The 12,740-nt window shown below is 40.8% G+C and overlaps 1 protein-coding gene across 6 annotated transcripts in view; it reads left to right on the top strand.

Annotated features, from left to right (window-relative positions):
- Positions 1–12,740, top strand: part of arhgap21a (Rho GTPase activating protein 21a) — a 104,769-nt gene that overhangs the window by 64,856 nt on the left and 27,173 nt on the right. For 5 of the 6 annotated variants that reach the window (XM_085468021.1, XM_085468020.1, XM_085468017.1 and 2 more), the window contains 3 exons: positions 5,692–5,784; positions 6,620–6,698; positions 10,453–10,507. In XM_085468021.1, the coding sequence (XP_085324147.1) occupies positions 5,692–5,784; positions 6,620–6,698; positions 10,453–10,507 (227 nt within the window). Of the gene's footprint in view, positions 1–5,691; positions 5,785–6,619; positions 6,699–9,493; positions 9,925–10,452; positions 10,508–12,740 lie in introns of those variants that run through there. The other variant, XM_085468023.1, reaches the window with a different exon arrangement.

Raw genomic sequence — 12,740 nt, 5'->3', positions numbered from 1 at the left:
GTGTAACTGGAATTAGAAGCTGACCAATCACAGCTTGTTTGCTCCTGACAAGCCACAACTTCAGTCAACATTCGAAACCTTAACAGTTTTCACCACTGGCCTCAAAAATACAGCAACACTCTGGCCTGTGTAGAGGTGCCACAAACACAGCTGACTCACTCCTGAGTTAACTCGAATGGTGATGACAGGGGTTTCAAGATGTATTGACATGCCCTGCTCCAGCGTGTGTTTATGTTACTGTCAGAAAGCTGTGTGGCTGTTAACAAAAACCAGTGTTTAGTGAAATAAGACTGGCCCGTCTGATGTCGGCAGCTACAAGTCGCCGCATCATTGTTGATGCAGTTTGTAAGGATGTGGGTTTGTTCAGTGTTTCAGAGAGGTCGGGGCTCGGGTACACAGGTGTTTCAGCAGAGTTTAGGCTTTCACAGTAGAGTTGTCTTTGGACTGGCTTGTGTGAACTGTGTACGTTGTTTCTTTATGGAAACTGAAGAAGGAAGGGCAGAATTACAGTATTTATTTTCATGATCTTCTGCCTTGAAGCAATTCAGTTTCTTTGAGCGCATGTTTGGCCTTAAAACAAGCTCTGCTTTTCGAGGAAGTTAGAGTTTATGGATTTATGTGCAGTGTACTTGTGCTTTGACCTTCCTGCACTATGGGGGGACTGCCTTGTGTCAGGGTCAGGCACCTCCCATTTTGATATTTCCCCAATGGAGCGGACCTGTCATAGATAACCATCTAAACTCCAGCACAGACCTTCTTATTAGTATTTGAAATGCTTACAAATGCACGAGTGACACAAGTGGTAGAGAACAGCGAGATGGACAGAGAGGCATTACGCCAGGGTTAATCCAGGGAGTGGGCAGCAGGCCCAGCCCTCTGTAGAATAACATTATCTAACCCAAAACAACGGGGGGGCGGGGAGCTGGCCCACGCAACCAGGCCCAGCTGTGCAGCCAGGGACCTGAGCCAGACACAAGCTTGTTGAAGTCAGGAAGTAGTGCTGAAGCCTTTGACTGTAAAATTCTAGATTGGAACATAAATACAAAGGAAGAAATACAGATAAATACTGCTGCATATGTGCAAGCCGTAATACAGACGTAATGAATACAAAGCATCTAGCTGGAGCTAATTTGCAGCATCCATTAAGCATTTAAATCTAGGTTCAAAAAGTCAAGTGAATTACCTGATAAAACTGATTCAAACTGAAAACAACAGAAAAAACAGACTGAACGCATGTCTATGCACGTATGTCTGCTTTCCTCTTCTCTCTGACTTTGTTTCAGTTATGGAGGAAATGAACAAAAATGCATGGTATTTGGTATTTGGAGACTATTTGAACAGTGCCAAAAGGCCTTGATAAGAAGCTGTCTCGGGTTTGAATGGATTAAGATGTGTCAACATTGCGTTTCAGTTTTACATTTGTGGAACCAAAAGTACATCTGAAAGAATTGCTTCTCTAAACAAGTCAAAATAATAATATGTTAGTAATGGATTAGTCATTTAAGGACCTTTTTTCAAGCAAATGAGCTCATCCCATTCGATGTTTTCCCTTGCCTTTACATGGATAAACAGAATACCTGAAGTCATTTTTAAAGGCATTTCGTCTAATGGCTGCTTGAGGCTGGCTCCACCACAGAGTCAACTGTAAAATTCTCATTTTTAAAGATAAAATAAACATGTTTATTGCCTGTTATAGATCTTTTGTCTATAAGTAGTATTTTTCTTTTTAGCAGGTCAACCATTTCAGTTATATAGTATCTTAAAGCGTGGCTGCTTTAGGATTCAGACTGATTTGATATCTCACTCAATTATAGTTTAATCCAACCACCTATGTAGGATTATATCTAGGATTATAGAAATTAATAGGTGATGATATGGCTTCTAATCCCATCTTTTATATACAGTCTGTGGTTTATATACTCTATATGTACTGGGCCACACATATTAAATGTTTTCAGTCCATTTGGTGCATAAAATGAAAGCAGTCTGCCTTTACAAACCTTTGTGAACCAGTGGGTAATGTTGCATCAAGTATGTTAGTGAGTGTTTTTCCCTCTTAGATATTTCACAATCAGCTGTTAGTGGTATTATTGCAATCTGGAAGTATTAAGAAACCACAGCAACTCAGCTATGAAGTGCCAGGCCAGGTAAAGTTAAAGAGCGAGGTCACCAAGTGCAAAGGCCTAGTGTGTAAAAACTGCCAATGCTCTGCTGACTCAGTAACTCCTCTGACATTACCGGCAGCACAAAACTGAACGCCAGGAGCTTCTTGGCATGGGTGTCCATAGTAGAACAGATCATGGGTAGGTGGTAGAGTGTAGGTGGCTCAGTACCTTTGACATTATAGTGTATATACCTATGCTGGCACCTTACAGGTTGCACATGCTTTCTTTGCCACAGTTTGCTTTAGTCATATGCCTTTTTACTGTGACGTAAAAGGGTGACGCAAGCTGGTTCATAAGTGTTATTTGTGAAAGATTTTCCCGCCAAAAATCACTGCGGTTATTCAGCTGTCCATCTGTGTTTCAGATGAGCTGAAATCATTTTGAGGCGGACTGATGTATTTCATTAATCCACATAATAGTTTCTGCTTTAAGACAGTTGGGAGCATTAAATCTATCCAAAGCTTTCCATATTTAATCCCGTTCATCCAGCTGCAGCGCATGGAAACTTCCACAATCCAATTTCTGCTGCAGAGCTGGAGCCTGCTGAGGTTGGCTAATAGCAGAGGGGGAACCTGCTTAGTACACACACTGAGAGGGGGGAGGGAGGGGAGAGTATTTGTTGACATCTGTAGCTACGGCATGGGTCAGTCACGTCCTTAAATGTGCCTGTAACATCACGCCCTAATGCATCAGTGCAGCTTTCATCGCTTGTTTTGGAGTGCTGAAGAGCCACAATGTCAGCATGCAAAGGTTTTGGTAACTGTTTAGTCACCGGGTAATTCAATGACATCATATCAGCATGAAGAGTGAAAAGCTGCTCTTAACAGTTTTACGCTATACCTGGGTGATGAGTCATTTTACAGCCTCTGCTGCCTTCTGCTGGATCAGAAACAACCGTGCAGCTGCTCTCAGTCAAACTCTGAAGTGCATTTAATGTTGACATCAGAGTAATAAACTGACTTTTGTATACCTAAAGCTTGCATATGAAATCTGTGACATTATAGCTTCCTGAACTAACATGGTTGAGATAATGGTATTGTCATTGTGAGGATTAAATAAACCAGAACATACAAGGGACAACATTTATCAGCAGATGCTGTTCCTTTTAGTAAATATTATAAACCTCCAGTATAATGGATGTTAATTTCCTGCAGTAACACATTCAGCCACAGGAGGGAGGCAGTGGTATAAACATTGAACATGCTGGCTTGCAGGGAAAGAGGACGACTAAGGTGACACACTTGCATTACAACGGGCTCTTCTGGAAACATTTCTGTGGTTCCTCCCAGCAGGAATTCGACATTAAATGCATGCAGTCTGGATGTAGTCATGATTTTAGGAAAAAAGGGACACAGTGTTACAAGTTGGATCCCAGACCAACATGTGTAAACTCAGTGAATGTTTCCTCATCTTTGAAGTTTTTCTTTAGCAACATCTGCTCCGGTCCAGCTGTTCAGAGCTCTAAAACACACCGACTGTCAGAGTAACCTCTGGCTAGTAAATGCATGTGTGAACTCAAAGCAGGGCACGGTCGTCAGCGTTCCCTGAGGGAAGAACAGTGGGGATGCTCTGATGTTGCACTTCCGCAAAGCCCGTGGGCTCTCAAAGGCAGCCGATGTTAACTGAGATTGTGGCTTAATGGGCTCAGTTAAAGACAGTTATTATCTTCATTACACACAAGGATAACTGCTGGCTATACCTTTAGATAGATGCTGTCTGAATATGTTTGAAATATGATAGTATTGATCCTTAATCAGCTACGTTTTCTCCACTAGCCTGCCTCACTGTACGTCACATGGCATGCTGTGGTAGCTTTCCCTCTGCCATATGAAAGTGACCTCCTTTGTGGCTTGTTCGCGTGCAGCCATGTCAGCATCCTGTGACCTCCCCTCGCTGTCCTTAGTCAGTGAAAGGATGTGAACTGATGCACAGTGTTTGGATGTTATGATGATGACATTTTGAGATGTGAAATAATATATTTTTCTGTGTAGCTCTGCTAAAGAAGTCGGTGTGTTAAGTTTGAAAATGCAACACTGATCAGAACTGAAAATAAGGCGTCATTCAGTGTTAGCTAATGTAATAAAATTAACCTGTTTGGCTATTTTCTGAGCAGATATCAAACATTTTAGCTATTTAATCCTAGCTTGTAATATGTTTTTCATTGTTTTAATTTAATTCAATGCATTTCCTTTTGTTTTTTGAATTACTGATAAGAAAAACAACAAAAGATCTGACCTTGGACTTTAAGGACAATGAAAGGTTTTTCTCATTCACCAAACAGCTGACTAACTGTTAGCTGCAGCATGTTTAGTAAGATAGTGAAAAACACCCAAAATACAACATCTGGTGACAGCAGGCAACTTGATTATATATTAACAGCACTTATTTTGTTGCATTTCGACTTTTAAAGTAAAGAAAGAGCAAAATAAATCTCTGCTGCTTTAAACTGACTGAAAACCCAGGTGTTTCCTTTGGACAAGAGGAAAAATGAAAATGGCTGAAAATTTTTCCAAATATTTAGTTCTGATGGAAGTGATTTTTATCACTACTGAACCTTCCAACTTTATTCATTGGATTCTTTTTCTATTTTTGTAAGCTGTTTTTCCTGAGTAAAGTTATCTTTACTAAGTAGGTATTCTCACAAATAACAGGAGAATGCACAGACTATCCTTTGCCCTAACTATACTCAATATGAACATATTGGGGTATACATCTTAAACTTTTGAATTTTCAGTCCCATAGCAGCGAGCACCCAGTCATGTAGTCTGCCTTTACAAACATTCATGAAAGAATGGGTTTCTCCAAAGAGCTCATTGAATTTGAGCGTGGTGCTGTAACAGGATGCCACCATTGCAACAAGTCAGTTCTTGAAATGTATTCTGCGCTAGCTTTTCATTCATCAACTGTAAGTGGTATTATTGCAAAGGGGAAGTGTTTAGGAACCACAGCAACTCAGCCATGAAGTGGCAGACCGCATAAAGTTGCAGAGCGGGAATCGCAGAGTGTTAAAAGTGTGTAAAAGCTGCTAAATAAATTGAACTGTAGCGCTCCAAACCTCCTCTGGCATTGACATCAGCACAAAAACGGTTCGCCAGAACCTTTGTAGTATCAGTTTCCCAAGCTTAGCAGCTCCCAGTACAGGTGGCCCAGTATATTTATCCATAAAGTGTATGTGTAGCAGTCATACTCATGTACACAATCACCTTCAAAAAAGAACTCTTTGAGACAGGAAAAAAAACTCTGCAAGTCATCATCTATCAACAGTCTAAAATTTATAGACTCTCCTTTTTCTATACTTTCCTTGGACTTCGTGTTTTTGCTACAAACTGTGTGCATTTACATCATTTCAGGGCTTCAAAGGGGAAATATGCAATAATCAGCATCATCAGCAGAATATTGAAGCTGTTAAATTCTCCCAATGCAATTTGGCCTAGTTATGACTCCACTGCTGCTGCTTTTCCTAACTGTGTGACCAATCGCCATTCTGCATGTGTGCTCACTCTCTCTCTCACTCTCTGGTTGCCAGGGAGACAGAGGAATCGTCTGGAGCCAATGGACACGATTTTCGTCAAGCAAGTGAAGGAGGGAGGTCCCGCCCACGGAGCTGGACTCTGTACAGGTACACACAAAAACACACACACACAGTCACATTAACACACACACAGTGTAATAACCGGCAGATCTGATTAACTCTGCCTGTCTCATATCTGACCTCAAAGTGCTTTTCTATGCCAAGATTTCTTCACGTCTGTACTGTAGGTAACTCACTTCCTTGTAAACTGCCAGGCAAAACAGATATGAGGTTACAAAATAACAGATGGCTCCTTCGTGGGGGGTTGAGCAAAGTGTAATATGCACGCTGTTATTCTGACCTCTCCTTAAATTTGTCTTTGTACATCTCCCACTTTTTTTCTTGTCTTATCAAAACAGGAATCAGTTCTAATTTTAATCAGCGAACATAAAAATATCCCCTTTTTGGTGAAAGCATGGATCAGCTCCTGCTCTTTACAGTTTCCCTGGAATTTAGGTGATGGCTTACTGCTGCCAGAATTACTGCCAGGTTAGCACGTTGTTTTACAGGAAATGTAAAGCGGTCCAGACAAGCCGTCTAAAGCTGCCTGCCTTTATCTGTTCGCTCTCCTCCTGGGACAAGCAAGTGGTATTTTCCCACAATTATTTAGTTTCACTCCTAAACTCACCTCCCCTCTCTTCCTGTATGATGGCCATCTTCAGAAAACTTGGAGATAGGTCCTAACATGGGGTTTTTACATACATAAACATGCGCTGGTATTACGATTCTCCTTTGATCTGAACACAAATGTGTGTTTGTGCTGGAAGGAGTCACTCCATCGTGGTTTCTTCAGTCAATAATCACGTTGACTGTGATTTCAGATCATTTTTCAGAGCACAAACACGTGCTGCTCTTTCATCTATTCTTTTTCTTTTCTGCCCAGGGGATCGGATAGTGAAGGTGAATGGAGAGAGCATCATTGGGAAGACATACTCTCAAGTCATAGCCTTGATCCAGAACAGGTAAGATTGCACGTTTCAGTTAATGATTCATTTTGAGGGAAAACAAAAAGCCTGAATGACTCACAAGATCTAATCCTTTCATAAATGTTTGTGGCTTATTGATGGGAAAGGAGTTAGAGATGTTGGGAAACATGTTCCTTTTTAGCAGAGAGTTTCCTTCTCAGAGAAAGCCCACATGCTTTCACATCCACGTGTTACATTTAGCTGTGAAAAGATGTACAGAGACGTGACAAAAGAATACTAGCATAAATCAAAGTCTGACTCTTTTATCCTCTTTGGTGCACTTTGATTGGGGCACTGTGTTGTGGACCAAAAAACAGTCTTTTTCATGATCTCCATTTATGATGAAAACGTGATCTGACCCCAGTCTGGCCCACCTAGTCTAAGTGAAATGTTTCCTGTCGTCATGCACCGAGGTGCGTGTGCACAAAAGGATCCAGAAGCAGACTCAAGTGTTAGCAGGAAAGGACACTTTACTGTAAATAACAAAAGGCGGCCCGGGAAAACCAGAGGAGCAAATAAGGAACTAAAAAACCCGGGGAAACAAATGACACGGGGAAGCCGGAATCGGGACCGTGGGAGGCTGCAACAGAAAGGGGAGAAGATTACTAGTGAGCCGGGAAGCTGGGGAGCACAACAAGACAAGGTTAGAGTAGCGGGCTTACACTCGGAGTGGGACCGTGGGGCTCGGGAGGGAAGTGGGAAGGTCCGTGAAAAGGGAATTCGTGGAGTTAGTGACGAGGCCAGATGAAGCACCGGGTGATCCAATCGAGCAGGAGGACAGGCAGGTGGCAGACACTGGACGCCGGATCGAAATCTTAAACACAAGAAGGCAGGTTTAACGCAGTTCCAATAAAACATTAGCGCAACGCTTTCGCGGGAGTCTAGTTACCACAGAGAGGTGATTAACGGACTGGCGTGGAGCATCCGTCAGCGCAGGGTTACGTAGTCCTCCAGGTAATCGCCCCGAGTATGCTGAGTATGATAACCTTGGCAACTGGCCATAAATTTAAAGAGCTCGCTTAGACAAGCAACAAGGTACGCTTCCATATTGATTGATTTTTGTTTCTCCCGTCTCCGACACATGTGGCCAATAAGCGGACTCAACATTCTCACGTAGTTTTTATTGTTAGTGTTATTAAAAGAAACCAAAAAATGGGAAACATCTAGAGTTTTACAAATTTATCAGCTGATTCAGACCAAAGTAAACAAACTACAGTTGGGAAAATGCCAGTTTCTGTTACTCTGTGGCAACACCGTTATGATTTTGGAGAGTGCTGCCTCATGCAGAATATGAGGCCCTGCATTTGTGTTTGCTTGCATGACTTTTTGGTTGCACTTAGAGAGAGAAAGACTGTAATATGCAGATGCTTTGGAGAAACACTTGCATGCAGTCCTCCCAAGAATGGTAAATGTTTGAAATGGAACAGGAAAGAGAATGATAGCAGGCTTCACCAGGGAGAGGAAGAAATGTGGAAAAAACAATCTAAATAGCAGCACATGTTGTTTTTAACATTCGGTTTCACGTCATTCTTAATAGACCAATCCCAGTGCCCAGCTTAACAGCCTCACACACTTTGAGACACTTTCCAGCTAAGCCCATGAGTGCTTCCCGGCAGATGCTTTGACGTTTACGCACACTTTCTGTTAGTCAAAGGGACTTTCAGTGTGGTGCTTTGAAAAAACAAAAAAGGACAATGTTGTACAAACAAGCTCGGGAGGTGAACCAGAAAAAAGAAGAACGGGAATGTGAAACATAAGGCCCGTGGCCCAGAAAAGACTCCAATCCAGACATTTTATTTGAATTAACATAAACTTAAGATCAAAGTGGGGTGTATTTGGCTCATAAAGTGAAATGAGTTTAACATCCCTGCTTCAGAAATAACAACACAAATAAGAGTAGCCCTCATATTTTTGACTCTTCCTTCTGGTGACAGTGCACAGCTACAGCAGACCTGAGTCATCCACGCATCAGCACATGCAGACTAGAGATGGCACGATACCACTTTTTTATGTCCGATACCGATATCATAAATTTGGATATCTGCCGATACCGATATGAATCCGATATAGTGTTTTTTAATCAACAAAACTGTTTTTTTTAAATATCTTGCTGCATTTTGTATAAGTTCATACTCAAGTTTAAAACAACAACTACACTAAAGCTATTCTGTTATACCTATATGCAAAAAAAAAATATTTCATAGTTCAGCAATACTGATCAATCTAATAAACTTAAACCTACACCATCCTCCCTATTCTGGTATTTTAAAGAGTACTTAGCGTAAATATTAAGCAACCTAACTAATAGGGTTCCAATTCCCAGCAACAACAAAAATAAATAAATAAATAGAAAATAGGGAACCACCCCTCACACTCCACCTCATGATGCTTAATCAACGTAATCAACCTTAATTTGATGCAGTGTGAAAAAAAATGCACAGAAATCAATTATTTTTCAAGAAATATTAAATAGATTCAACATCTTTCTTCAACAAAATTGCAGACTGCACAGATGGTACCTTCCCAAAGGAAAAAGTACTATAGCTTACTAGGGTATATATATTAGACTTAATAGTTACTATATACAGTAATGGACTTCTATTCATTTTACATCAAATTAAAACTTTGGGTGTAAGATTCGGATAATTATTTATTAAAAGCTAGACATTTTAAATGAGAATAAGAAAGAAAAGTATGTCTTTGTGCCCCCTTTTCCCTGTTCATGCCCTATCGGCCCCCCTGGCTAAACTTTGCTAGATCCGCCCCTGCACAGTTACAGCGTAAGCTACGTAGAAAAAGATCCTCGAGTAGAAAGTAATAATAAATAAATTCTAACAACAGCTGATCAAGCTTAAACGTGCTGCTGTTGTTCAGCCGATGGTTTCCTCTTTCTGGTGCAAAGTGGGCCAAAAACAAACCAGAGACACGGACTCGCGACAGAAAAGCCGATCAGCTGATCGTTAAGCAGTTTCATGATTGAAGTAGCAGCCAGAAGAAGCAGTCGCTCCATATATCGTTTGGTAAGCTTAACGCAGGAATGCTTTACAAACATTCAGAGATGGACTTACACACTTGCTTTACTTCTCTCGGGATAACTTTGTCGGAGATGAAATGCCGGGTTGCTAGCGAAGCTCCACATGCTATCCAGACCACCGACAGGTCCCGCATGCCACAGCCGCTCTATCACCTGATGCATACTGCTCCGACATGCTAACGTTCTGAGGTGAGTTACGGCGTGTTGCAAGTTTTGTGAGCTGCTTTCGTGATATTTAATGGATCGGATTACATTTTTTATTTTTCTCCGATATCCGATCCAGTAATTTAGGTCAGTATCGGACCGATACGTAATATCGGATCGGTCCATCTCTAATGCAGACATGGCGAGACCTTAATCTGATGAGTCCAACATCTCCCAGAGATGTTCAGTTGGGTTGAGATCTCATTTAACATTTGCTTTGAAACTTTAGTCATTCAGCCCTTTAATGTATGTCCTGCTGGTGTGGCCTGGCCCAGGTTCTCATTCTAGAAGATACCAATCACATTACAATCCAAAGTTTGCCATTGAAATGCCCCCAATGGCATAACAAAGACACCCAACCCTGTCACTGCAGTGGTTAAGAGTCAAGTTTTTTTTTCCTTTAATATGTCACCTGGCCATTTCTTACGAGAAATGTTCACACGTCCTTGAGGTCTATGTTATAACTGTTTCTCTCTCTGTCTTTCTCTCTCTCTTATGTTTATCATCCATCAGTGATGCCTTGCTGGAACTCTGTGTGATGCCAAAGGATGAGGACATTTTGCAGCTGGTAAGCATTTGTTTATCTGTAAATACCACAAGTGCACAAACATCTAAAGAGATAATCCCCAGTTGTAAAACTGGAGAGCAGCTTTTAAGACTCTAGGATTAGGTTATGAATGGCTATAATTAATTTTCACTTATGTTGACATTAAAATGTCTGTCTCTTCATTCCATCCATCGTGCAGTATGTGTGCAGGCATACTAAAACTTAACCTGTTAATCTTTTGAAATTACATTAAATAATCACCTTTGTTCTGCTGAAGAAAAATGCTCTGGATGTGTCAAACAAACCAGACTCAATGAGATACTTTACAGTATTTTACTTTGTTCGCTGTCACTGTTTTGCTTGTGATTGTGTCAAACAGTCGGGTATATACAGTAACGTATAGTCAGCTAACCTGTGTAGCAATATACAAAAGCATTACCTTGGTTGCACCTGGTTTCCCGGCTCAATGAACAAATATGACTCAGTAAGGAATTTTTTTATCCAACAATAGTCACATTCATCATCCCTTTCAAAATGCTGGCTACAGACAAGATCATTCTTGAAGTTTGCTTTTAGATTCATTTTCTGTGGCTCTCCACTGTGCAGCTGGAGCCAGAGAAAACTTTACTTGTCAGATTTTTCTTGCAGCAGCTCCACAGATGCTTGCCATGTAGCCAAACAGTTGCTTTAAATTGTCAGTTTGGTGTCCAGACTCCAAAGTAGAGATGGCACGATACCACTTTTTTATGTCCGATACCGATATCATAAATTTGGATATCTGCCGATACCGATATGAATCCGATATAATGTTTTTTAATCAACAAAACTGTTTTTTTTTAAATATCTTGCTGCATTTTGTATAAGTTCATACTCAAGTTTAAAACAACAACTACACTAAAGCTATTCTGTTATACCTATATGCAAAAAAAAAATATTTCATAGTTCAGCAATACTGATCAATCTAATAAACTTAAACCTACACCATCCTCCCTATTCTGGTATTTTAAAGAGTACTTAGCGTAAATATTAAGCAACCTAACTAATAGGGTTCCAACTCCCAGCAACAACAAAAATAAATAAATAAAAAATAGGGAACCACCCCTCACACTCCACCTCATGATGCTTAATCGACGTAATCAACCTTAATTTGATGCAGTGTGAAAAAAAAATGCACAGAAATCAATTATTTTTCAAGAAATATTAAATAGATTCAACATCTTTCTTCAACAAAATTGCAGACTGCACAGATAGTACCTTCCCAAAGGAAAAAGTACTATAGCTTACTAGGGTATATATTAGACTTAATAGTCACTATATACAGTAATGGACTTCTATTCATTTTACATCAAATTAAAACTTTGGGTGTAAGATTCGGATAATTATTTATTAAAGGCTAGACATTTTAAATGAGAATAAGAAAGAAAAGTATGTCTTTGTGCCCCCTTTTCCCTGTTCATGCCCTATCGGCCCCCCTGGCTAAACTTTGCTAGATCCGCCCCTGCACAGTTACCAGCCGTCAGCTACGTAGAAAAAGATCCTCGAGTAGAAAGTAATAATAAATAAATTCTAACAACAGCTGATCAAGCTTAAACGTGCTGCTGTTGTTCAGCCGATGGTTTCCTCTTTCTGGTGCAAAGTGGGCCAAAAACAAACCAGAGACACGGACTCGCGACAGAAAAGCCGATCAGCTGATCGTTAAGCAGTTTCATGATTGAAGTAGCAGCCAGAAGAAGCAGTCGCTCCATATATCGTTTGGTAAGCTTAACGCAGGAATGCTTTACAAACATTCAGAGATGGACTTACACACTTGCTTTACTTCTCTCGGGGATAACTTTGTCGGAGATGAAATGCCGGGTTGCTAGCGAAGCTCCACATGCTATCCAGACCACCGACAGGTCCCGCATGCCACAGCCGCTCTATCACCTGATGCATACTGCTCCGACATGCTAACGTTCTGAGGTGAGTTACGGCGTGTTGCAAGTTTTGTGAGGTGCTTTCGTGATATTTAATGGATCGGATTAAATTTTTTATTTTTCTCCGATATCCGATCCAGTAATTTAGGTCAGTATCGGACCGATACCGATACGTAATATCGGATCGGTCCATCTCTACTCCAAAGCAGACAACTTGTGTTACTGGCTGCAAATTATGCTGTTTTGCCTAACCCTCTGAGGTCTGTGACTCTAAAGTGGGATCTAAGCTTCTGAGTTAAATCTATGCCGGAGGTACGCTGTGACCACAAACCCTTCTGAAA

The sequence above is a fragment of the Copadichromis virginalis genome, linkage group LG9, assembly GCF_057382275.1.
Source record: "Copadichromis virginalis isolate Kocher_CV1m ecotype Utaka linkage group LG9, C_Virginalis_male_GT1.1, whole genome shotgun sequence".
In the NCBI taxonomy this organism is placed as follows: Eukaryota; Metazoa; Chordata; class Actinopteri; order Cichliformes; family Cichlidae; genus Copadichromis; species Copadichromis virginalis.
This window is presented reverse-complemented; position numbering and strand designations above follow the sequence as displayed.